The sequence below is a fragment of the Pelmatolapia mariae genome, linkage group LG10_11, assembly GCF_036321145.2.
Source record: "Pelmatolapia mariae isolate MD_Pm_ZW linkage group LG10_11, Pm_UMD_F_2, whole genome shotgun sequence".
NCBI lineage: Eukaryota > Metazoa > Chordata > Actinopteri > Cichliformes > Cichlidae > Pelmatolapia > Pelmatolapia mariae.
In genome coordinates, this window is record NC_086236.1 from 50116716 (window position 1) to 50143747 (window position 27032).

At 41.0% G+C, this 27032-nt stretch overlaps 3 protein-coding genes across 8 annotated transcripts in view; 1 reads left to right on the forward strand and 2 right to left on the reverse strand.

The window, feature by feature from the left end:
- Positions 1-2489, forward strand: part of LOC134636957 (zinc finger protein 236-like) — a 52487-nt gene extending 49998 nt beyond the window's left edge. Inside the window, exon 32 of the mRNA XM_063487242.1 lies at positions 1122-2489. Within this exon, the coding sequence (XP_063343312.1) occupies positions 1122-1243 (122 nt within the window). The 3' untranslated portion in view covers positions 1244-2489. The remainder of the gene's footprint in view (positions 1-1121) is intronic.
- Positions 2490-4097: 1608 nt separating this feature from the next.
- LOC134637632 (myelin basic protein) lies at positions 4098-19145 on the reverse strand. Of its 6 annotated transcripts, XM_063488102.1 has the most exons (7): positions 18895-19142; positions 12188-12292; positions 11476-11502; positions 10836-10865; positions 9101-9184; positions 8959-8977; positions 4098-5508 (listed from the first exon to the last, which is right to left on the reverse strand). In XM_063488102.1, exons 1-6 carry the CDS (start codon positions 19012-19014, stop codon positions 8975-8977), a joined length of 369 nt encoding a protein of 122 aa, XP_063344172.1. In that variant the 5' UTR covers positions 19015-19142; the 3' UTR covers positions 4098-5508; positions 8959-8974. The 6 variants fall into 6 exon arrangements, with proteins under 6 accessions (XP_063344172.1, XP_063344171.1, XP_063344176.1 ...); XM_063488101.1 differs by lacking the exon at positions 8959-8977 and having other exon boundaries at positions 18895-19141; XM_063488106.1 differs by lacking the exon at positions 10836-10865 and having other exon boundaries at positions 9101-9175; positions 18895-19014.
- LOC134637633 (myelin basic protein-like) overlaps positions 19145-27032 on the reverse strand; it is a 43296-nt gene continuing 35408 nt past the window's right edge. Inside the window, exon 4 of the mRNA XM_063488107.1 lies at positions 19145-19439. Coding sequence (XP_063344177.1) covers positions 19150-19439 — 290 coding nt within the window. The 3' untranslated portion in view covers positions 19145-19149. The remainder of the gene's footprint in view (positions 19440-27032) is intronic.

Here is a 27032-nt window from a genome sequence, read left to right on the forward strand (position 1 = left end):
CTACGTCCCTACCCTCACCTATGGTCACGTCCTATGGGTAGTGACAGAAAGAATGAGATTGCAGATACATGCGGCAGAAATAGGCTTCCTCGGAAGGGTGGCTGTATTCTCCCTTAGAGATAGGGTGAGGTGGTGGCCATCCGGGAGGGGTTCAGACTAGAGCCGCTGCTCGTCCACATCGAAAGGAGCCAGTTGAGGTGGTTCGGGCCTCCTGGGTGTCTCATGGGCGAGGTCCCACTCTGAGGAGGCCCCAGGGCAAACCCAGGACACGCTGAGAGATTATATCTAAAAAAGATGAAAAATAAAATCTTTTCATCTTTTTTATTCTTTTCATTTTTCATTTCAACACTTTTCAGCCAGACTGGAGCATTGTTTCAGTGAGGAATAAGGGCAGCAACACTCCTGAAAGACAGCCTCGATATGATCTGACAGCCTTTTCTTTTTGCTCTTAACACATTTTGTCATTGTGGAATTGAAAAATTCAAAAAGGGCTTTTAAAGCAGAAAGCTATATTATATATTTTAATATGAATACTTCCCAGTATTCCATCTGTGACTTCACACAACTGCAGGCTCATCAGCAAGGTTAAAATATTCAGGAAAAAAAATGGAATAATTTGTCTCTTTGCTATTCGAGTCATGTGTCTGCTTCAAAGAGTAAGATTCAGCCCTTTCTGTTCTGGAAGGTGTTTGAAGTGTTTCAGATAATGAAATGATTCTAAAATATTAATAAAGGATTGTGAGGTCTGCAGCAGTAGAAAAAAACTTCCGCCGAGTTGACTTATTGTTGTTTTATACTGTGACACGAGTCTCAGATCATATTTACGGGAACGCTCCGTGTCTGTCACATCCTGTCGTGTAGTCGGGGGTGCTGTTTTTTCAGACTGAAGGCTAACAGTGAGGATGAGGGTACATTAAAACAAATGATGGAACAGCGCAGAGAGGAAAAGGCTGCTTTTGATTCTCATTTGCATGACAGACACGGGTAAATTGAGTCAGGCATCAGAGCTGATGGTGCTGCTCTGCCAACTTGTGTGTTAATGTGTATTTGCCAACGCTAAAGAGAATTTCACTGGAAGAATCGTGCAAATCCACTCATTTTTTCCCTCTTTCTGCTTCCAGGTCAAATACAAGATGTGCCCCTGGGCCAAGAGGAAGCGGCACCTCGGGTCGAGGTGACCCCTGAACTTGACCTGGAAGTGGTTCCTGAAGCAACAGGAGACTGGCCGAACGTCTTCTCCTGACCGCAGCCCACATGACTGCCAAGTATCAGAAAGCACTGCAGAGTCTCATGAGCACTTACTGGCTAAACAGCAAAGCTTTGCCAAACACAATAATCCTCTGAAAGGGGCTGTGTGGCTGGAAACGGATTTGAGACTTCAAACGTTGGCTCCGCCATCAGCTGAAGTGAATAGCGTTCATCATTTCTTTTCGTTACTGTTCTGCTTGGATCTTGGCATTCATGTGGATGTTTTTTTGACACCTGGTACCCAGCTAAGCTTTGTTGCCGACCAGATGCACCTCTACTCTCCGGCCTACTTCTGCAGGGCAGTGGAGCCCTGCCACCTCTCAGAAATTACTCAAGAACCTTATCAAAAAGCCCTTCAAATTCCCCAAATCCCAATTGGATTGTGCAGCTACAGTCTGAACTGGGAGAACCCCAGGGCCCACCCGACTGTGGACAAACACCCCCATAGGTCCCTTCTCCATCCGAAAATCGGTCAGAGCTGTTTCAGAAACACAAGGAGGACCTGCACAATATCAGTCAGGTGGTCTTAATGCTGTACATTCAAGTCCTCTGTCCTTGTAGCGGTCCCTGGCTGTTTATTCAATTCAGCATCAAAGTAAGGGGAGTCTGGCTCCCTCTGATTGGCCTAATGACTTTTATCCGTTCTGCTGCGGTCTGATTGTCATCAGTATGATAACCGCTGGAGAGGTTTGGTTCAGGGAACACGGGCATCCCAGATAAGTCTCCACTCTGGAGACAGAGGTCTCCCTCTAATGCCGGCCCTACTGGAAATAGAGGAAACTGGAGCGTGCTGCAGAAACTCCCCGGCGACCAGTGTCGTCTCTTCTTCGGTGGTGTGCTCGCAGGGAGCTGCAGGCAGCTTACCGCTGTCATGGCCTAAAAGCAACCGTCTTACAGTACATAAGACAGAAAGCACTTCTTTTCTACTGGTTTACTTTTGCCATATTTATACTGTACATATTTCATCTCCGAGTGAAATGTTTATTTTCGATTGACGTTTTAGTTTGAAAACAGCGGCTCACTGTGAAAGCTGCGCCATTTTCGAGGTTCTTGATTGAGAACTGCAACACTTTTTCTTTACTGTGTCTCACTTTGTAAATAGTGTAGTTAGATGGGGTATATTTTCTGACGAACCACCACAACACAGATTATTTGGATATATATAATTTGAGCATTAGGTTGCATTTGTTATGAAGCAAAGCCAATGTACAGATGATGGGCTGTTTCTTCTTCTTTTCTATTGTCCATAATAAGTTAAGATTAAAATAATTTTTCTACTAATTAAAGCTGGTTGTTTGTTCGTTACTATGAATTCCAGATAGAATAAACTGTTTTGACATTTTGGATAATGGGGGCTTATTGGCTTTGTTGCCAAGAGTCAAATGAGGACAGTTGCTTTTGCACAGGGGGAGCATTCAGGCAATATAAAAAGGTGGTCCCCTGCTGATTTTGTGCTGCTTATCTGAGTCAGTGTGCAAGCAAAAAAAAAAAAAAGGGGGGGGGGGGTTCAAGCTATTTTTATAAACTGCCTCTGCAGATGCGAAATGTGACAGGGAATGTGCTCATAAGTCACTCAAGATCTGCACACTAGATTTTGGCGAGTGAATTCAAACGGAGCATTTTTAACAAGAAAATTCCAGAAGGCACCTGGAGTCATAACCGTGGTCGGCTTGAGCAACAAGCCCAGCCTTGCTCTGATTTGTTGGTTAGAGGCAGTGCTTCTACAGAAAAATACAAAGTAGCTGTTTGCTGGATTTGACCCAACACCAGCGTTGATATAAAACTGGTCAACAACAGTTTTTTCTTGAGCGTTTTGGACCAAACATGATGTAATCTATTCATTGGTGAGCTTGTGATCTGGATGTAGGAACTCCTGGCACAACTTTCACACAATTAAAATGTCTTTTTTTTTTGTCTCTGTACAAAACCACAGTGGGGATTTTAAATCAAACAGTCAATATGCGATTGAAGTCCAGACTTTCAGCATCTCAAGGGAGGAAACTTCAGGTTATAGATGTCAGGATTTTCACGCATGTCTTAAAAACAGACCTTATAATTAAAATCATGTCAATTTGTCCAGCTACTCCAGAGCATCTGAAAATGGGGTCAACATATTAAAAATGGTTTTGCAGTACTTTTCTTAAAGTCTTTGAAAGTCTGCACTTCAATCACATCCTGAGTGTTTGATAAAGTCCACAGCAAACTCTGGACCTATCTGTACCTCTTTGCTATATCGTCACAGAAAACAGACAAATATCCATGTTGGGTAACTCCATCCTGTTTTCCATTAACTTCCCCATTCACTGTGCAACTACAATAGATTTCCACAGGTTCAAATTAGAACTCATACAGCTGTTACATGGCTGGTGTTTCTGTGGCCTCTGATTCACTTTTGAATAATCACTCCAAAATGATGTGGAAAAGGAAGAAAAAAACATGTTTAGAGGGCCGTGTTTATCTACTTTAACTATGGAGCTATGGTAAAAAGAATTTCACATGTATCCTCTTGGGGGAAATGCATTCATATTTTCAATGCTCCAGCAAGCTTTTGTACTTCAGTAATTTTAGCATGACATGAAACTGAATATACTCTGTGTGATTACACATGTGCTAGAATAGCGAGCAGGTACTCCATCTGCTCCGGTCATGAGCTCGGAAAGCTTGGCCCAAATAGTGATTACCGGGTGAATCACGAATTTAGGCTTAATGGAAAAAAAAAAAAAAGACTGGCATGTCTTTGTTTGGCGTGACCTTGTTACTTCACTTTGTTTCACTGTTTTTTGTTGGTTTTTAAAAAAGATGCATCATTTGCTGCTCTAGACAAAAAGACACAATGCAGTCAGTAGAGCTGGTTTTATATATTTATATATATAGATATATATATATATATTTTAAATGGTTTATTCTCAGTTAAGTGGCAGGTCATGTTTTATTACACATACAGTAATGAGGAGGAAGTTTACATTCATTCTCAGGGTCCTTTCAGAACAAAGAAAAACAACACAGCTCAGAAGGCTCAAGCAAACGGGGGGCGGGTGGGGACGCTGCAGATCACACGTGGCTGCTTTTGGAAGATGGATGGAACAGCACAAAACTGGTGCTGCTGAGCTTCTTCTTTTTTTCTTGTTTTTTTTTTTTTTTTTTACAGAAAACTCACAAATTGTCAAAAAGAACAAAAACACCTCATAATGTGTCATTACAAAGTTAGTTACAGAGCACCTTTTTGAAATTGTGTGTTTTTTTATTATCCACATGAAGGAAAAAACAGCACATTGTATTTGGTAGTCAGGAGGAAAGGCACTTATTGTTGAGCTTTTTTTTTTTAATGAATTCAGTTTACAGTATCTGTGCCAAACAGGAGACAAAAGCAATGAGATGAGGAGACTTACAGTACACTAAAGCATTGAAGATAGGTCTGAATGTGGCATCGTGATTCAGATTCAAGGTTTTAAAAAAGGTGGAAAACTGCACTGTTATGTGTGGACAGGTAGATTAGTCATTATCTCATAGACTGAAAAAGACTACAGAAGAAACTCAATTTAGAAAATTTAGAAACTTTTACAACAAAACTCCAGATTCAGCCTTAGGTCCTATGATGACAAACACAGATCAACATACATGTAGGACAGGACGCTTAACTTAAGTGACGTAGACAGCGTGACGAGACAGAAAACCGCTCTTTTCTAAAACAGAAGTGACCCGGTCTTTTCACCCGATCGGCAGATGGCAATGACGGTCAAGTCAGTCGGACTTGCACCGGCCCTAACCTTCAGCTCTCCGGGTCTGCTTCAGTTTTAGCCACCTTGTGTTAGAAAGAAATACATGGAGACGTCCACAGAAACCCAAATACACGTATATATAGAGGGGTGGGGGCGTTCAGGCTGCACATGTGAGCGGCTTCAGGATCAACTTCGGCAAACAGTTCACACCGGTGATGATGACTGCATAGACTTAGCACAATGCAATGCAGGGAAAGGAGGGAGGAGACAGATTGTGTCGCTATCTACCAGCCAAAAGAGTGTTTGGGGCGGTGGGGGGGTGGGGTGGAAAGAAATGAGGGATTTAGTGAGCATTACAGTGTTAACAGAGGTGGAAGGGAAGGTGAGTCTAAGGGATGACTAAGATTTCCTCGTTTTCTTCCTCTTTTTTTTTTTTTTTAAACACCCCCCCCCCCGTGCTCTTGAACGTCTTCCCTCGTGCTGTTGGAAGGGGCTGTACAGATGGACCTCAGCGTTTGGCTGGAGAAGCACTCCTGCTTCCCTGCATAAGACAAGACACATGTGATGAATATGTGCACATGACATATCAGCTTCAGCACTGAAAGAGAGCCCTCCGGTCATTTTGCACAGTGTGTAATTACAGTATTCACTTAAGCACTTTGCAGACAAATCCACGAATAGATCATTCAGCTAATAACTTCTGAATGAAAAAAACAGCCTTCACTGTGAATGACGGTCATTATAAACCATCAGCCTTGTGAAAAGATAAGCTGCCCGGATAAGTTGCTGTTTCTCTTTCGAATACATGATTTCATCAGCTTTCCATTAAGCCTGAAATTGACACACATCAATGAATTAACCAACCTTCAGGCTTTTTATCTCCCATACGTTCTCAAACTGAACAATGACCTTAACATTAACAAGTATGAGTAATCATTTAAGGTGAGAATTGAGCAGGTTAGGCCTCAGTCACACAAGCCTAGAGACCAGCCAATGACTCCCCCGGAAAACTCCCCCGGAGTGCTAGAAAAAATGTTAATGTTAAACCCACAACATCTTAAACGTTTACTCTAATCAAAATACAAGAGAAAGTGATGCATTTGCTTGAAAATCTTATTAAGTCATAAGTCATAAGCAATGTGTTAAGACCAATGCATCACCCACCTGCATCTGGAAAACAAACAGCACAAGAGCAGTAAATTTAGGTCAGTGTAATGAGTAATATCACAAACTAACCACCTCCTCTGGCCAGTTTCAATTCATTTTTTATATAAATGCATTTATATAACAATGTAACTGAAATATGTAACTGTTTCCATGGTCTAAGGAGCTTGGAAAGAAAAGCGTCTGGACTTCTTTAAGCTGCTTGAAGACATCTCACCTCTCATCCGAGAAGCTTCTTCAGTTTTAGCGTCAAATGATGAAGAGTCCCAGATTTAAGCACAGTGTATTTCAGACCCAGCAATACACTCAGACAAAAACTGGTTCATCCGAAAGACAAAACTCCAAAACACAAACTTAACAATGTGGTGTATGCTGTACAGTGCAGCGAGGAATGCCCAGACCTCTACACTGGAGAGACCAAACAGCCACTTCACAAGCGCATGGCACAACATAGAAGAGCCACCTCCACGGGACAAGACTCGGCAGTCCATCTGCACCTACAGGACAAAGGTCACTCTTTCAAGGATGCCAGTGTTCACATTTTGGACAGAGAGGACAGATGGTTTGAAGGAGGAGTAAAACAGGCCATTTATGTCCAGTGTGAGCGACCATCTTTGAACAGAGGCGGTGGTTTACGACACCAACTGTCTGCCATCTATAATCCAGTTTTGAGATTCCTTCCCAGACACCTTAACGCCCACTCACACCCTGGGCCATCTGACCTCCGGAAATCACATGATAGGGTGGGGCCAGGTTACACAATGAGCTCACCCGAAACCCTGGCTGATTGTGACCCACACCTGTTTTCATGCCTTGGCTCATGTGATTAGGTAGAGGATCATCAGGGGGTCCTTTTGTCCCTCTTTGGGGGGATACTCCCACAGGGCTTAAATCTGGGACTCTCCACCATTTGACCCTAGAACTGAAGAAGCTTCTCGGATGAGAGGTGAAACATCTTCAAGCAACTTAAAGAAGTCCAGACGCTTTTCTTTCCAAGCTCCTTAGACTACAATGACCTGGATGACTGAGAACCTTCACAGACATACTGTTTCCATGAAAAAAAAAAAGATTTAGAATTATGAGAAAGTGTGTCAGAATCTAATATATTTAAGCAATGTTGTGCAATATGGCAAAACTTCTGATGCTGAAGTAAAAGTGATTATGCAAGTGACAGATGTGAGTTTCAAAATGACACAAAGTAAAAAAAAATGTGTGAACGCAAAACAGAATTGTAAGAAAATGAAACAAAACTAGGGAAAAAGTCTGAAAGGTATCAGAAATGTAGTCAGTTTGTAAAAGATGGGGCTCATCCAGCACAGAGGAAACATGAGAGCAGGATAGGTTGAAGATCGTTGGCCAGTTGCAAATACATTTGCTTTCTCATCTTCAGAGCAAAGATTTCCAGTCACCCATTGATTTTCATCCCAAAAAGAGTCCAGAGCAGACAGGCTGCTTTTATCTCAGAGCTCTCTCTTTACAGACTTTATTGAATTTTTTATTTTTTTTCCTGTCTCGCTCGTTCTTGTTCATGCCTGCTACTCTGCCGGAAAAAGCAAGCAGAGCACAAGGCATAAAGATTATTCAAATGAGACAAATCTTTACAGACTGCAGTAGGAGATAATCCTGCAATGTACAAGGCTTTTTATTCATAAAACAGGGGCTGCTGACTGCTCTAGCCATTTCACATGAAACTCGATATCTGTCCCGAAAGGGAGCGACGGTGTTTGGACTTAAAAATGAACAGAGACAACATGTGAAAACCTAATTAAAAAATGAAAAAAAATGACTTTATCTTACTTCCATTTGGGCCTTGCTGGCATTTATGTGTAGAAATGCTGCTGTGATAGCACTAAGTCAACACTAATCAGCCTTATTAGGAAGATTCAAATGGAGCGTCCCAGGAGTGCGTCGCCTCCTGAGCTGTTTACACTCTTGTAGCTCACTGACAACAATTTAGCACTACAGACGGGGATGCTGCCCAGGGGAAATTTGGATATCTCTCCACCTTCAGTAATCGCTAAGCTAAATAACAATCTCAGGTACAGTCAGAGTGGCTGGCTAATTAAATCCTGTCAGGAAATAACTAGCAGTGCATGAAGACTCACACTCCTCTTCAAGACGCACCAAAACAAATCTGGTTATTAGGAACTGCTCTGGAGGGGCTGTGAAGGCAGCAATGTGAAGCTGATGGTGAACATAAAAAACTTTTAACATACCAGAAACATGCAATCAGCCAGTGCTAATCTATGGGATACGCATTAGTACAGACTTGGAACATTATTCATTTAAATGAAGTGACATTCATTTAAATTTTCTCAGCTTCTTTATTATTTTTGCATCAGTTCTCTCATCCGTTTGTAAATTACCTGCGTCTTAAACACCAGAGAGTCACACAATAAAACACATTAAGAGATGGAGGCAGCGGGAGATCAGCAGCTCCTGTGTTGCTCCTATATTTTGGCTGCTAGTGTTTTTTTGTGCCAGGTACTACATTCCCGAACACAAAACAGAAATAAACTAAACTAAACACTGTATTGCTTGTCACGTGATTAATGCCAGACCTTATTTTGTAACAGCATAAAAAAGGGGTTATATTATAAGCATTAGAAATAGTCCCAGCGAACCCTCATCAAAAGTGGATCTTCTGCGTGATTATATCAGCGCTGGCGTAAAGCTTGTAGCGTGCACGATGAACAACTTTGTGTCTAAAAGCCTCTTATTATTCTGCTGTTGCCTGCTTTAGCAATGGCTTCTAAGCATATCAATGCTGAACAAACGAGCAGCGACTCAAACTCAAGTATCCTTCCACCAAGTATCGGTTACTCACTCTGCTGCTGATATTATCACTGTGGCAAAGAAGAAGACAAGGCACAGAGAGGGATTAGGGAGAATAATTTTCTGTTTGCATTACTAGCGAAGAAAATCAGCATTAAGAAACAGAGAAAGCAGTGTGATTTATTTATTTTTACCATTTTGAAGATCCTAGTCAGGGTGCCTTTGCCGTCCCCTGCACTGGCCTTCTTGCCTTTAGCAGACTGTGACTTCTGGGGGCCCTGGAAGTGGGAGAGAAGAATTGAAGTGTGTTAAAGGACTCTATCAGAGGATTAAGAGATGGCTGAGCTTTCTGCAGAGAGCCCTGAAGAAATTTCCAACCCAGCATATGGCAATGATAAATTCAGAGTTACAAGGGATGATTTTCTTGTCCACGGTGCGCCCTGGAGTGATGGATCGGTGTGCTTTCCAAAAATCGTGTAAATCTTTGCTGAATATGCTGCAATCCGATTGTCTTTTGGTGAGGTTTTCATCCAGATATTTGAATTATGCATAAAACCATCAAGCAGCAAATCCATTTTTTTGCTGATTATTTGAATGTCATTTCTTCTGTTTGATAAATAGAAGAGGAACATTCATATTATCATAGGTGTTGACATTTAAAACTGCCCTGCATTGATGGATCGGTGTGCCTTTTAAAAACACCCCAAGTGCTGATTGTTAATCAGCATAATCAGTGTTTCAATCTGGTAATATTTCAGACACTAGGATGAAAGTCCTTGGAAATTCTTTTCAAGTAGGTGTAAAAATGTAATCAACCCAACATACTGAGGACTGCTCTGAGAAAAGCAGTTAGGGACTGTCTGAAAATTACAGCAGGGAGCTGAGCTTAAATTAGGCTGTCCTCGCAACAGATTCAAATCCTTTTACTCCATTGCCTTTATTCATGTACCACCCTTATGACACTTGACACATGATAAAAACAAAAACAAAGGCTTTTTCTAAAAGTGTAATTAAGCACTTTATTAGGTGCACCTTGCTACCAATAGTCAGGCAATTTGTGGTGTTTAAACCAGGGGTCTCGAACCCCAGGCCTCGAAGGCCGGTGGGCTGCAGGTTTTAGATGTCAACACACCTGAATCAAATGATTAGTTCATTATCAGGCCTCTAGAGAACTTCAGGACATGTTGAGGAGGTAATTCAGCCATTTAAATCAGCTGTGTTGGATCAAGGACACATCTAAAACCTGCAGGACACAAGCCAGCGAGGCCTGGTTCGAGACCCCTGGTTTAAACAATGATTAGACCATCACAAGCCTGAACTGGTTTTAGGCGTGCCTAATAATGTAGCTGCTGAGTATACTTGTGTAATAAATAACTATTTAAACAAATTTGAATACTTGTCTACCTCGGGTCCAAATAACAACTTCATTCTCTCCTTCCCTTGCCAGTAATTTCTGTACAGCCCCTAAGCAAGTCTGCTTTTTCACTTTTACCCACAGTCATCCTGCTGCTGCTTCACATACATGATGGAGACATTAAATTAAATGCTTGCCAAATGAAGCAGAAGGCGGCCTCGCTTCAGTCGTTCTCAAAGTAATTTCTGAAATGCAACAAGGATGATGAAGAGGAGTAGGCCTGTGTTATCATGGATGCACAATATGCGCACATGATGTGGATGAGTCGGGCTGCGAGGTCACCAAATGGAACTGATATACTTTGAAAATGGACTTAAGTCAAGGAAGGAAATGAGGACATTATCGCTGATGTATGGACAGATTATGAAGGCTTAAGTGGATGATGGAGAGTAAATGGAAAGAGAGCCACAGGCATCATGCTGAAGGCAGTTTGAGAAGATGAACTCAGCTTCCTTCAAGTTTAATTAGGCATGATACCTCCATTTGGATTTTTGTTTTTGTTTTAAACCACCTACCAGGCCTATCTTGGCTGCTAGTCCTCTCCACTGGGTGTATAGAGAAGCGAAAGACAAAGACAAGAGATAGGAGAAAGAGGAGACAAATAGCAAAAAAAGGGTGTCTTACTCAGTGCAAAGGCGGGATGGGAAGGAGAGGAGGCAGGTAGGAGAGTCCATCCAGAGGGAAGGAGGGGAGTCACAGGGTCACAGAGGGGAAGGCAGGTGCACAGGAGGTGCAAAGGGAGGTAGAGGAAGGAGGAGCAAGGCAGATGCTCACATCGAAAAGAGCACAAATTTAGTGATATTTAGCAAGGAAAGCATTGCCCACAAAGCATAAAACTGCACATATATGTTCCCCAAGGCTGTTTCTGCACATTTACACATCTCATCTGTATTTACTGTTTCAAATGATGCTCAACGAGCTGACCTTTACTACCTGAAACCAATTCTATTAGAAAACAATGAATAAAACATTAAAAGAATCTTTTATTAAGTGTAATTTTATCCAATGTTTTTAGACCTTATAATACACCATAAAGATGCAGTTCCATCCATCCTCTTAACTGCTTATGCACCTTAGGGTCTGTAGCCTATCGCAGCTGTCATTTCGAATCAAACATAAATGCAGAATCCTTTTAACAAAGTAAGAAAGACTCACCCTAGACTTGGGAGGGGCAGGGGACACCTGAAGAAGAGTTAATGACAGAAGGTAAGAAGGTTTTCACAGAACGGTGCCTGTTCCCGCCGCTTGAATCGTTCATCACGTATAACGGCGAACAAATTAACGTCGACCTCAGCAAATGAGACAGTTCCAATTAAATAAACAGATCTTGTGACTACAAAATGCCAAAAAATGATAAAAGGGTGAATAGCCAATAAGAATTGGCACTTTATGTCGCGAGATGCTAAACGCATAATGTGGTCCACCAACCAGCAGCTGGCACTGTTCGATAAGTCCCTCAATGGGGTGCAAAGACCGTTAACTGCAAGAGCTTCTATTAAAGGCGATTACTTTGATTACTTTTAGGCGATTATCTTGATATACTTTCTGTATCATACAAGTCCGTAAATCAAAGCGGGGTTTTCTCATGACATTTTCAACACCACCAGCTCTGTAGTGTCCAAATCGCCGCAAGGACTCAACTTTGTTTGACTCAACGTTATTTGACTCATTCTTCATGACGCAGGCGGAAAAGGCTTTTAGTTAGAGACCAAAGGAAGTAATAGGAGAGTAAAGACACAAACACTGAAGAACAATGGAAGAAAAGCCCACACTGGCAAAAAAAAAAAATGTATGACTCAATTTGAAATGTCTGGTGTGAGAGGATATGAGTGTTTCTAAGGTACAGTTCATTTTAGGGATTACTCACAATTGTGCGGAAGAAATGGACCACGGCGTTCTCGGCCCCGCGCTTACGTGGGGAAGTTGCAGAAGCTTTCTGAGGGCCCGGGGAGAGAGCGCCTCGGAAAGAGCCCTGGAAAGAAAAGGGAAGGAAGCATAACAGTAATATGGCTTCACTGACCTTTACTCAGTGTCGCTAGTAATAAATGTCAGCAAGGTTGGGATTTCATGATTCCCTACTTTAGTCAATTGAAAATAATGTCATATATGGTGTTAACTACCTGAAACATGACTAATTTTAGTTTAGAGTGTTTCATAATGGACAGTGCTGCTGCATCAAGGTGTGAATGTCTTCACTCCTGAAAGTCGTGGTGTATTCAGAAGTGGCTGATGATATCATTGTGCAAAATCGTTGCACGTCACCTCATAACCTTTAGGGGCAAAACCTCTGGCCACAAGCTATTCAAAACAAAAATGGTACAAATGAGCTGTTGGAGTTGTCTGTGTTCTCCTGTCAAAGGGTTGATGTCAAAAATAAAGAGTAATTATCATCCCAAAGTAGAATTAAATGCAGCTAATTGCTTTAAAGTCATGCTTTAAAGGGTACATCGAGGTGACTTTTTATGCCTGTGTGAGAACTGCGGTGCATTTAAAATATTTAACTGATGCAAACATCACGGGGACACAAAAAGGTGACAGGTGAAATGCATAAAACTAACACAAATAGCGGTAATAAGCAGCAACCCAGAGAAAAAGGAACTAAATTCATTTCCACCTACTCACTGTGTGCTAATGTTAGTGCGTTCATCAGTTTCAGTGACCCTACTAATGTAACAGGAAAACCTGTGTGTGTGTGTGTGTGTGTGTGTGTGTGTGTGTGTGTGTGTGTGTGCCAGAGGAGGATTCACATCCATTACCTCACATCAAAGAACCTTAAGGTAACCAAAGGGGGGAAACTTTACTGCCACCACCATTACACAATCTGAGAGCCATCCGGTGTCACCCACACTAACTTTAATGGGTTTTGTTTAAAAAAAAAAAAAAGAAGAAGAAGAAGAAAAGAAAGAAAGAAAAAATGGAAAATTACAAAAAAACTTCCCCGAAACAGGGACGCCCTGTTTTCTTCTCGCATTTCCTCAGTGATGCCTTTGTTGCTCTCTGCTGCTTCAGTGCTGACCTTTTAATGCATATGTGTGAATGGAGGTGTGAATGAAAAAAGTTGAGGAATTCGAGTGATCTCAGTGACTGAGAGGAGAAGTAAAAATTGGTAGGATTTTTGCTGCTATATTCTCATTTTCTGTCAGTTGCCCCCTTTGATGAGAGTAAAACTTTTTCCTTTTGTTTTCTCTGCTTTGCTCTCTTCTATTTTCTTTATCATTTGGTGAAAAATGTGCCTAATAACTTCTGTAACTGCTCCTGTGAGTGCTTCATCTACATTTCAAGTGAATATTACACATTAGTTTTGAGAGGACAAAAAAAAAAACAGGGGGCGGGGTCGTCCATTAGTGCCTCTCCTGCTGTTAATGGAGCCATTCGGCTCTTGAGCAAATGATATGGAGGCATTAAAACTAAGTTTCTGCAGTGGTGCTGTTCAGCTTCTGGAACTACTTTTTAAACTTAATTGGCATCTGAAAGAGAGGGCGGTTGCAATCACTGATAACTTCATGTCTGAAGAGAAACGAGATCAAGCAGGTGTGACAGAGTTTATGGATTTGTGTGCTGCTTTCATTTAAGTGTCTGCTAAAGTTCCCTAAGATTTTAGCTCTTTGTGCCAGCCACTTTTCATGTTAAATACCCACGTTTTTCTATTTCCGTTCCTTAATTGAGACTGCACTGAGCTGCCATTATTGCTTTAATGAAATAGTTTGACATTTGTCAAATATATTCATGTTTATTTGTCGAGTCTTTAGAGCTCTCATTCATGCTAAATATGGCGATGTAGCTAAGAGACTATTAGCTTAGCACAAAGACTACCATGATAGTTTGAGGGCTACAACAACTATTTACTCGAGTTTTCAGTTTTGTTAGCTGAGCTAACATTATGTAAATTCAACCTTAAATTTTCTTCTCTTTTGTAGCCTCTTCTCCAGTCTACAACCATGCAGTTTTGGCTCCCCCTTAACGGTTTTGCAGTGACTAAGCAATGCAGCCATTTTGTAGCAGAAGCAGGTCGATGTTAGCCCGTAAGCTAGCAACAAACTTAGCTTAATCCTGCAATAAAGTGGTCACTTGTCAGGAGCTTCATTACTTCTTTACATTTTCTTGTCATTATTGCCTATGCTGCTTTTAATAAGACTTACAAATATTATATAATAGACTGTCATTTTTACCTATGAAATTATAAATGTGACTCACTGGCACCTTAAAAGAGAGTGATAACTGGTCAGACTTGACTTGTTTATTGTTGTCCTCACACCAAGTTAATATTTGGTTATTTGTAACTTACAAATTGTATTTTTTTTTTTTTTTAAATTGTCAAACCACTGCGGTTGTCACTTAGTACTCTGTGTAGCCTATGCAGTTTTTTTTTTTTTTTTTTTTTTTTTTTAGAGTAACCAAAGTTGCAAGTAGCGTAGCATTCATCTGAATGTGGTTCCAAGTTTTGGGGAACGTTTATTATTTATTTTAAATTCCAATAATTTTCAGTATTACTATCATTTTACCACATTTACAATTATAACCCACTTTTTGTTTTTTAACTTAGTGGAGGTAAGAGCTGGAGGTAAACCTGCTACAGTAGCTACTACTAACAAAACAAAAAAAAAACAACCAAATTTTTAATGTCAAAATTACTTGTATTCAATAATCATTAGTCATAGTCAATAATACCAATTAACAGCAATACAAGACAATCTGTTTTTGTTCTTTTTAATTGAACCATCTTCAGTCTTTCCTCCCACCTCATGCTTTTCGACACACACACACACACACACACACACACACACACACACACACACACACACACGTCTGGTTTGCTATCCTCGTGGGGACATCCCATTGACATAATGCTTTCCCTAGCCCCTTACCCTAACCCTAACCATTAAAAATGAATGCCTAACCCTAACCCTTACCCTAAACCTAACCATAACCTAATTGTAACCCTGACAGTAAAACCGCATTTTGAGTGTGAAAATTGCTTTCAACCCCAAGGGGACCTGGATTTTGGTCCCCACGGTGCAGAAAGTCCCCACCAGGATAGTAAAAGTCAGATTTTGGTCCCCACCAGGATAGTACGAACCCGTACACACACACACACACACACACACACTTCCATTATCAGACTGATTATATTTGCTAAGTGGTGCATAACCCAAACACACAGAGGAAACACTTGAAATGCATTTTTTTTTTCCAACTGCCGTCCAATCTCCTCAAAAGACAGCATTTGTTTTTAGTCTGCAGTAAGTTACTGTGCCACAGTGGCCAAATTGTTTCTTGGTCTTATAGGGCTGAACATAAACTTCTGTTTTCAATCAGCTTTAGGTAATCACTGAAATCAGCTCTGTTGCATTATCTTTCATTTCATCTTCAGACTCATACAAACAATTCAATCCAGTCATCCATTACTTAGCTCCAAGTAGAAATAAAAAGTAGATCAGCTTTCCAATAACGCCTCATATTTATGTGACTGACTGAACTGTGAAATATAGTATCTTGTCTTCTGGCTCAGCCTTTACAACCAAAAAGTATAGTTTAACATGATTTTTCCCCCTTATTTCCCCTCTGATCTGCAGTAAATAAGAGTTACCAGTTGTTAGAGCAGTTAAAATAATTTATTGCACTTAGAACAAGAAAGAGACTTTGAGCTGAACACAGTTAAAACAAAAACAATGAGAGCGCTGATGTTGTTAAAGAGTTTTAATCAAGCAAATATCCAAAAAGCTTAAACAGGATCAGGTTAGGAACAGGTGACCGGTCACAGCAGATACAGTTATTACAAAGGCATTACACAGCAGTGGATTATTGCTGGGCCACTGTTGTTTCAAATAAAATCTCAGACTGGATCAAAGACATGAGAACCTGAGGTGAGCAAAGCGATGAGACAGGGGGTCGCAGAGCCCCTCTCCCCCATCCCAAGACACTGGCATTATAAGAGTCCTCAAAACATTGGGCTCCAACCGTGAGCTGTCCTGTAAAAAGCCTGACACTACTCCTGCACTAGAATATGACTCACTGTGCATGCCATTCAACAAATTAGGAGGCAAATTAAGACTTCATAATTATTCTCAGTTCTTTATGAGTCTTCATTTCTGCTTGAATAGCTTATGCTCATGCAAACATAATTTTCTCTCCAATTAGCACATCATTATCCCTGTTTGAAATAATCAAAAGCCCGTTACTATTCAGATGCAGATTAACTGCAGCTGTATTGTGTCCTTAGACCTGAGTTTGTTTTTTTATGGCGTCTTCTCACAACTTTAGACTACTTGGGGACGGTCTTTATATCTTCTCAAAGCCCCGACTCAGGTTTAGATTGAAAAATATGTAAAATAAATCAGACAGAAAGGACATTAATAAGCACGAGGGATCAGTGTGCAATAGACTCCACATTTGCTGGTATGAAAACAATTCAACTCTACTGAAATAAGCATGCATATTCACAATCCAACAAGAAACACTGAGACAATCTGTCTTACTAATACTGCAGCCTGCAAGTCAAAGTATGCATCAGGAATGTCTGTGGAGAATCTGTGCACACAGACTAGATACTGAGATTCAAAAATATCTGACTTTAAGAGGAAATCTTTCTGGAAAAATAAATGTTTGCAGCCAAAAATTAGTGCAGGTTTTTTTTTCCTGTGTTGTTTGTTTTGCTAGAGGCAACAGAGGTGAGACCAACCTGTCATTTACTTGAGATGTGAGCACTCGTTCATTTGAAGGCAAATCCTCGGTGAACACATAAATATATATTTATAGTTTGTCTTTTGTAGACTCGCCATCAATACGAGGAGCAAGATACAATTTCATGGCCACGGCAAGAATGAGAAAAATCAAACAAACACGGCAGCGAATTAAGAGCTGACATTACATGAACGCTTCATAATTTGCTCTGTTGACACGTTCCCTGATTTTTTCCAAAGTAAAACAATGTCTGATCAGCTGAACAGGCTAGGAAAAAAAAGAATTGTGACATATATATATATAAAACTCCATTTTATCCTGAATCTTACACTGAAAACCATTTCATGGCTGGCATAAGGCAAAGGGAAAAAAATGCATATTTTCATGCTGTTCAATGATTTCTCTGCAATTATTATGTGCCAAAGCACTCTGATTAGCACTCTGCGGGGTTAGAAGAGCTTTACAAAAGGAAAAAAGCATACAATCAGAGAGATATTGTTGCCCGCAGGAATAAGCTCGCCATACCATATGATTCCTTTCAAACTATTATCATGTTTTCAGACAGCTGTCACAGTGAGTAGACGTGACTTGTGATGGATCATACAGATCAAGCGCACTTCCATTTCTTCTTTCTCAGGGAACTACATTGCAGGCTCAGCTTGCTGCAGTAGCATCATCAGGACAAGCAGATATACTCAGCGCTGTGTGGTAAACTCTCTGCGCTCATAAACCAGATTAGGTGCTGAAGCTTGGAATTTTCTATTTCGTCACCACCTCCAGAGGGCATCGCTGAATGGACCGAAAGCGAGTGGAGCCGGCTGAGCTGTGGCAACGCTGCCAAGACTGGTGCCAGGAGAATAAATGGAACATTTGTTCGGAACAAATGTTCAGACTATTGGCAGACACTATAGCAACATATATAAAAATGTTTTTTTAAAAATGGGATTTTCTTTCTCTCTTTCTTCTTTATTTTTTGAACAAAGTGGGCCTCACAGGAATACTGTTAAAGATTTACTACTGTTCATAAAGGAGGTCATCTCGACAACATCGCAGTACATGGTTATTAGAAAGCAGCGCAGGCTCAGATGCTTCGTAATCGCTCGCCTGCCAGACAAGCCTGTTCTTTCTTAACAGGATGCAGACTTGTATATTCCCAAACCTGGGATGATATTAAGCTCCTACACTAATATACTTATTTATATGCTAATACACTGTGCATGTACTACTTGTTTGATCAGTTGTAGCATCATTTCATCCTCAACTTTGAAAGTGACTTAGCAGACTGTGGCAACGTGCAAACAGTAGTGAAGTACCTCCCTGTGGCTCGTTTATCAAATTATAGCTTGAAAAAAAAAAATTTACACATAAGGAGGTGAATTTCCCAGCTTATCATCACCATCATTGCAAAAAGTACCTGAACTGAGCTGTTCTCCAGTTTGACAAGACGTTCCAATTAACAACAAGCTTAATGACAGCAACATGTGAAACACTAAAATGTTACATCTAGACATATTAGAGCTGACTGAAGAGGAAAATGCTATTAATGTCAGTACCATTCAAATAAACAGAATAAAGAAATATTCTTAAATGGGTCAAAATCACAGCGTCTTTATAATTAAAACAAAAAAACAAAATGAAGAAAATAACCCCCGCCCAAAGTCATTATCCAGTGTCGATTCAGGATCAGCCAGTTAATGTGAATCGCATGACAATGTCAGACTTTGGTTTAACATAAAATCAACAGTAAAACCAACACTATTCTACATGACAGATATCTGACAACAGATTCTTATAATGTGTGTTAGCGAATCACAAGTAAAAAGTGGTTCTGGGAGCCACTCTGCAGAACAAACTAAGGTACATAAGAAGGACTGAATCTCTTGGTTTCCTCACCTTGCCCTTCCTCTTCTTGTCCCCTCCAAAGAACTTTCCAATCTGATCCAGGAGGCCGGGGTTCTTCTTCCTCCGACCCAGGCCGAAGGCGGCCTGTGCAGAGCTGCTTGCGGATGCCATGGTTGTATTAGCAGTTGGTATTACGCTTGTGTTTGTCAAATGTGGGGTTCTTGCGTCTCTCTTAAATGAGAGCCGACAGAGGAGGAAAGAGGAAAAAAATACAGGAAAGGGAGGGGAGGAAAAAAAAAAGCTAGCCTAATCTAGGTCCTGTTCTTGGCTCTCCGACCCGCACTCTGAAGCCGCTCCGCTGTGCTCCTGGATGGTCTGCAGCTCGTCCGATTCGGAGGGTCGGTCTTTGAAGGTGTTGTCCTCTCGGCCCGGGGCATCTCGGGAGAAGAGGCGGACCAGGTGGGGGCGTGGTGTGGCAGCGTCAGGGTCAGCTGTGCTGGCGGGGCTCCAGCGCTGGTGGGGGTCTGTGGAGTCAGTCACCGCTGGCTTCTCCGAGACGCAGCCATTGTTCTGGTTCGCATCTGCCTCACTCAGGCCTGCGCGAGAAACAACAAGGGTCATCTATGGGCTTGGGCCTGCATGGCACACAACAAACCCAGAGCAGCACAATGGCTTCTTTTGATGAGAGCAGGGCCTTCCTGCTGCAGCGAAGACCAACAGAGCTAATACAATTTACATGTTAGCTGCAATGAAACCAACCAGTGAGCTGGAAAAGGTGTGAATGAGACATGAGTAACTGAAAAATGTTCAGTTAACTACTCTCTTCTCAGGGGCTCTTACCACCTTGTGTGCTCTACTTGTGTGCTGTAGTAGGTGGGATCACTAGTTTTGACTCAAACACAAGTAATTAGACTCTTGATTTTTTTTTTTTTTTGCAATAATTCAACTATTTCACTTTACAAGAGCAGTTTTAAAACAATCACACTGAAACTGGACAATGGCAACGGATTATCTTGCCATCATGGTACTTTTTTGCTTCAACTCAGGGGCGGCTCTACGGGAGGCAAGGGGGGGAGCAATCCCCCCCCTCCCCCGCTGTAGAGCCTTGCCCCCCCCCACCCCACACTCTCTGAATCGTCCACTCTGACAGCTATCCGTTAAACTGGCCAGCTCCCACAGCAGAGGACATCCAGTGCATTCCTCCGTCCAAAACAATACGCACACTGTACTGACAGAAATGGTGTAGCACTACACCAGAGAATCTGCATGCTAATGCTGGCTGAAACAGTGGTCTTTTGTCACAGCTGCATAGTTATTACAAATAAACAAAGGGCCCAGTGTCACTAAAATAACTCCTATAAGTATGGATTTTCAGCCCGATGCACGGTGACACTTATCCGATTTAGGACCCGAGAGCTACCAGGCTGCTGGCTGTGGGTATGGAGCAAGTTTGGGTCTAGTCTATGCAGAAGTTAAGCTTTGATTTACCACAATTTTAGGTGGAATTACTTCTACAGAAACACATCCAATGAGTCTTAGAGTTTTCTTTTCTTCTGGAAGATTTACATCTCGTGAATCACTTAAAGATCTATTGAAAGATGGGTCATTCCATCATCCATTATTCCGCCTATTTTAACAAGCCAATACTCAGACATTTATTGATGTATCCGTCCCAAATTACAGATCCTGATTAATTTTAATGGTAACAAAGACCAGTGAAAATTTCAGGCTTTTATCTTTATTAGTTTTTAAAAAAAAAATGTATATTCACATTCAAACATCGTCTCAGATCTCAGAAAAAAAGTGAAAGGGGTAAATTTTGTTCTTTCTTACGGCTTTTAAGACAGACTGACACATAATGATGATGAGCCTCTCACCCAGCTTTTTAAAGACAAAACATAAATGCATATACACACTGCTTTTGATTGTGTCTGTCCAAAAGTAGATTCACGGCTGTTATTACCTCTTAGTGTTCATTTTTGCAATAAAAGTCTCACATCACCATAGAGAAAGAAAGAAAAAGCTGTTTTTTTAAAACACCACCATTTCTAAGATGACGTTTAAAGTGCCTTATTAAAAAGATCTAATAATGCAGGTATTTTGCTACCATTGCTGCTTTTTCATCACTTATTCAATCCCAATACTTCCAGGTTGCCCAGTTACCTCTAATACCCTTGCAACTTAATGCCAGGAAAGGTGTGAGAGCCTATGAAGAAAGCCATATCCTTTAAAAGGCCATTTTGAGAAAGCAAGGCCCTGTAATCTAATAAAAATCTTTCAGGCACAACATTTGCTTTAAGGCAGGTGAGACATCCAGTTCAAAGACATCTTATAAAGAGTTTATATTAGCTACAGAAATACTTATGAATAAATAAAATGTGCAAAAAAAGGTTTAGTCAAATACGATGCAGCTCATATTAAAGCCAAAATTGCCACAACAACCTATTCACTGTATTACTCTCATTTTTTCCTTAGAAAAAAACAAAACAAAACAAAACAAAAAAAACAGGCTGCTTTAAGTTGTAGTCCTAGCACTGATCCAGTTCTTCACCACCAAATTGGTTTGAGGCCAACAGCCACCGTCATCGAGGCCTCGACGTTGTGCTGTTACTACAGTTTGTTCACATATGCAGCACAACGTCGAGGGTAACTCTGTGTGTTTGAGGTGCTGTATTGATCTGTGGTATTTCCAAAGGAAACTCTTATTCATCTCATTTGCTTGAAGCACCAAATACATATTGCACTATGACAAAAATTGATTTTTAGATTGTTTTTAGATTCTTATCTACAACAAGAATACCATCAGGGATCCATTTGATGGATTTCAAATTCTGCAGCATTGCAATGACCTGAAAGTTAGAGCCAGATACCTTAAGAAATTTCCTCACGGACATGAGCAATAAGCAACAACAAGCCCCGGGTGCTGAGGTAGTGCTACATATGATGGATGTAGCCACTTATTTCATACATTGGGTTTTTGACTTAGCTTCACATTTTGTTCTTTTTTTCCCTGTCCATTTTTAAACCTCATAGTAGCGGTGGGAGATATATCGAATATACTCGATGTATTGCGAGTTTTTCCACGTGTGATGGTTAAAATGGCTTTATCGTAACCATCGAGTATAAATTGCCATGAAAATAGTGAGCTGTCTGCATCTAATTCACTGTGAGTTTTCTTTTCTCCAACATCCAGTGAATGCATCCCAACTCTTAAATTTTCTACCTAGCATCCTAGCAGCCTTTTAGATTTCCATCATCTGCTGCTTTTTTCCTCAGCACAGTGGTGCTGGCATCACCTAACAGAATACCAAGAAAATACAAATTACACTGTGAATAATATCCTGACATGCAGTAACTGCAGGCAATAACATGCCAGCTTAGTATTGACTACATGTTCATCTTATATTACCAGAAATAAGGTTGCATGCTTGTAAGAGCTTAATTAGCAAACTCCGTGTGTGTGCTTATTACAGCCGGATAGTACACATGTGGGCGACTGACGGGGCTGTTGATCAATGCTGATGACTCAGAGATTACTGAACCAATATGTTGGCATTTGAAGCCAATCTGAACTCACTCAACAAACCATACTCTGGTGGACAAGCAAAACCCCCTCCTCCCTAACATGCAGACACATCATCAGCTGCCTAATGATGAAGGGTAGAAGATGACAAAGTGATGTGAACCAATTTGTTTAAGTCCTAAACTGTGAAAATGTTATTGTTGCTGTTCAATGATCGATCATTGTCACCTTTAAGTGGTTCTATTGGATCTCTTACGAGATAAGGCTGTTTTGTGTCCATTACCATTCTGCGTACAGTGGAGCAGACTGCCATCTGTGTTTTTGATCTACCTTAGTCTTCTATTTGATCAAACAACAGCCGAGGCAAAAAGCCATCAATTGTGATTGTGACCTGCTGCTTTCATTTTGTCTACTGCTTATTTTGCATCCTATTATCATTTGTGTATAAAAAATTAAGCTGCTGAAAGTGTCTCTCTGAAAGATTACCAGGTTGCTTTGGACACACGGTTTTAGCTCAACGAACAAAACATGCTGAGAGTGAAATTAGATGGACGTTAGATGGAAGATTTTGGTTTAAAATCCCCCAAATTCATATTAAGTTGTCAAATTTAATTGGGAGAAGAAACAGGACACTATCCTGCTGTATAACTACTTGCAAAACAGTGGCCCATGGAACTGCAATTAAAGTAATAGAACAAGCTCAAAATGCCAGGTAATGAAGCTGGGAGGACAAGATGTCCTTGTTAGCTAGCTTGTCAAATATCTGTGTGTTCTCACAGATTTTCGGTAACTTTTCTGCGACATGTTCACTGATAATTCCTCGCTGCTGTCAAGAAGTATTACGTTCAGCTCGCACAGTACTTCTAAACAAGCTGAACTGCAGGTAAATGCTTTGAAGGCCTCTAGTTTCAGCTGCTAGGTCACTGACGGCTGAGCGACAGCGTGCACTCCACAGCGTTCTGATGTTTTAGCGAATCCCAGGCTCTTCATCTAAATACAGAATGACTTGTTTCTTCCAGGATTCAATCTACCCTTTAATAGCATTTTCCGTGAGTCAGGGACTCAGTCAGCACCTAAGAAATATCCTTCAAACACCTCGCCAATTCCATGGATTGCAACTGTCTGTGCCGCTCAGTCTGACAACTAGTTGTAAATGTTTTCAACGTGATTTGAAGTCACTGAAAAGTCGGAGCAACAGAGTGCTTCTTTTCATTTTTGAAAAGAGAAGGGAATCAAGCAATTCATGTCATAGTTTCTCCCCCATGTAGTCTTTGACTATATTAAAAACTTTTTATCCAGCTGCGTGGCTACACCTGAGACGACACGGCATACATGAGACGCACAAGTTGTAAACAATGCTAAGGGCCAATTATCCAGCAGTCTGATGTATAGCATGGTGGAGAGAAGCAAGCATCTGCTGAAAGCGTGCTCACTTCACCATGTTGGCTTTTTTTCATAAATACTGGATTTATTCATGGTTTGAAGACAGGAGATAATGAGAGCTCCTCAAGCCCTACCATCAGTGCTTCTGCCGAGGGCTCCTTAAACCACCGCAGAGGAACCAGTGAGTAATGTCAGACTGCTGTGCATGCTTTTTCAAACATATCGCTCTGGGTTTTTGCTATTTTTTACATGAGATGCTCGTCTTATTCAAAATAAACTTTTCATCTTTAAATATGTCATCTTTAATACTTCTCCACACCAGCTTCAAGATATCCCAATGAAAATTTAGGTGACAAAAGTGCCTAGATGGGCGGGTAATGCTGGTGAAGTTACAGGTGTGACTTCCCACCTTTGAAATCTCTGATTATTGTGACTAGAACAATTACCATCACCACCTCTGCCTCCTGCAGGATCTACATTCAGTAGTGAGGTAAAGACAACTGGCCTGTCTGATCTGTTCAATGAAGAAATTCAGCACGGTGCAAGAGGCGAAATTTCAGCATCTAGAAGGAGGAAGGCATGCAGGGAGTGGGCCTCAATCTCCTCATTTTTCCTCCTCTTCCTCAGTGTGAAGAGGATGTGCAGCCAAGCATCTGGGACAAGAACAAGGACTGTGGTGGGACTGAGGCACGGGAAGCATTCCTCTGAAAAAACATCCATCGCTATGTGGCCCCGGACCAACCCTCCTACCCAGGGGCAAAAATCTATCTGCTGCTGCATTGATGGTGGATCTGAAGCACCCACAAGCTAAGAGCGGGAAAAAAAGACGTCCTCTGTCTCTGTAACCCCCGCTGGCATTCAGGGCGTTAGTCCTCCAGAGATTTCCCTAGCAGAGATAAGCAGCAGAACCATTCCCTGATTATCCAAGCCATGTTCATGACCTCTGAACTTCACTTGAAACGGTGATTTTAAATGGAAAAGAACTTCATCCTGGGGAAACAATGCACACTGCTGTTAAGCTCGAGTGATTATAAATCAACATGAGATATAGCCTACCGTCTTTCTGTTTGGTTTTAATCTGAAAAATCCAAAGAGTTAAGACCCACCACAGTTGGATTTTTGTTTGCTATGCATGATGCAAGGCACCATTATACACATAGCAGTGTCACAGCTGCTGCTTTTATTCAAGCAGCTGTAAGGCTGACCTTGAAGTGCTTCAATGCTTTGTCATTACCAACAGCATAGAGGAGATCGGGCTCTCGCAGTAGCAGCACCCGGACTCTGGAATAATCTGCCAGAGGAGATTCGTACTTCAGAGTCTATTCAGTCTTTTAAATCGCGTCTTAAAACTCACTTTTTTTACTTTGGCTTTTAATTCGAGTTCAGTATGAGTACCATCAGGCCTATTTATGTTTTTTAATTGTTAATTCATTGATTCTCTATTGTTTTCTCTTGTTTTTAACCGATTGTGAAGCACTTTGGTCAACTCTGTTGTTTTTAAATGTGCTATACAAATAAACTTTTAATTGAATTGAACAGCTCCTCACAATGACTTATTTCTGACAAACAGGGGCAATTTTCTCTTTCTGCATCATCCTTGTTTTCTTGACACTAGGAAAACATTTTCTCATATAATTAATTATCCGATTTTGTTTTGATGAAAAACCCACAAATTCTGCACAGTATGGTGAATGGACTGGTTTTTGTACAGCGCTTCTCTACTCTACTTGATCACCAACTGCTTTTTACTACATTGCTCATTCACACACATTCAATCACTTTTCCTACACCAGTGTCTTATAGCTAACACTCAGACACTCACACTCCAGTGAACACATAGGGAGCAACTCAGGTTTCAGTGTCTTGCCCAAGGATACTTTGGGATGTAGACTGAAACATCCAGGAATCAAACCACCAACCACTTACTAGAGGCAGTCTCTAAAAGCCACACATGCAAATGTTAAAATGAGCCTTTCTATAATGTTAACATGTTTCCACAAATGTTTTGGCTGTCTCTAGATACTTCCCCTTTATTACAGCTCTAGTGAAACTATTGCTTTTTATATATCTCAACTGTTTAAGTGATATTGCAGCTTAAAGTTATGATTGCGTCCTAAAAGAGACTCAAGAGCTGTTTAGCTTCTTTAGGCCCATTTTTGCCATTCAAAGTTATCATCACGTTTAACACCAAACTCAACACTAAATCTTACAATCTCAGGTCAAACATCATGTTAAAAGTTTGGTCACATACGGCTCACAAACCAAAATAAATCTGGCAACAACCATGCCAAACTAAAGTGTGCACTTAGCTATGGCATTTAAATCCAAATCACAGTAAACTCATATGAAGCCTGGTGTTTTGATAAAGAACTATATCTGCCATGCCAGACGTGTTTGTGGAGGATGAGGTTTTCCCTGGCAGCCACTATGAATGGCTGTCTCTAGTATGACAGAGGGCCAGCACACAGAGCAGCTCAACATGGGTTGATGCCATCAGCATAGTGCTCAGGGACATTTCCTCACCCATGGAGAGGCCAAAACACATTTATAGATACGCACATTTCAGCAAGGGAGTGAGCATGACTAATGTCCCGGACTCATAAGCCAGCTGGATGCTTGTTTGAAAGGCTTGAGATGAGACATTACACTCCAAAAACAAACCTGAGACAGACCTCAAACAAACTGGACCGACATACTCCGAAACACTCTGCTCTGCCGAGCACCCAAGACCTCAAAATCCAAATGTCACCATAATGAAGATGAACTCTGTGTGGAAGAGCACCAGTGCTAGTTTTTATGCACCTGAAAGCATTTTTATACAGAATCTGTTGCTAAAAATAACCACAGAACATAACCAATGGAACAGAAGGTTATGAATCCTATATAGCCATCGCCAGTGCTGATACTATGACATCAGTTTTCTCCTTTCTCTCAGAGCAGAACTATTTTCTTTAGATAGATAGGAAGATACACAGATAGATAGACCTGCTGTCAGGATTTCTTAAACTAGATCTAAAAGAAAGTCCTGGTTTACCCCAGAAAGGCTTTTTCTAGTTCAAGTAGTTCAGACAGTCTGTATGAGAAAAAGACATCTGACAGTGAAATAACTGCAGTTTCTTACATTAAAATAAATCAGACTGTTCTCAATACACAGTTTAGATCAGGGGTGGGGAACTCCAGGCCTCAAGGGCCGGTGTCCTGCAGGTTTTAGATATCACCCTTGGTCAACACACCTAAATCAACTGACTAGTTCATTACCAGGCCTCTGGAGAACTTCAAGACA

What these genes read in the sequence shown, in the direction of transcription:
- LOC134637632 (XM_063488101.1), bottom strand. Translation starts at nt 19,014, where the DNA reads ATGGCATCCGCAAGCAGCTCTGCACAGGCCGCCTTCGGCCTGGGTCGG. An exon ending in ACAAGAAGAGGAAGGGCAAG is followed by an intron (nt 12,293 to 18,894) that starts GTGAGGAAACCA and finishes TTTTCTTTCCAG; the next exon opens with GGCTCTTTCCGAGGCGCTCT. An exon ending in TGACTAGGATCTTCAAAATG is followed by an intron (nt 5,509 to 9,100) that starts GTAAAAATAAAT and finishes TGTCTTATGCAG; the next exon opens with GGAAGCAGGAGTGCTTCTCC.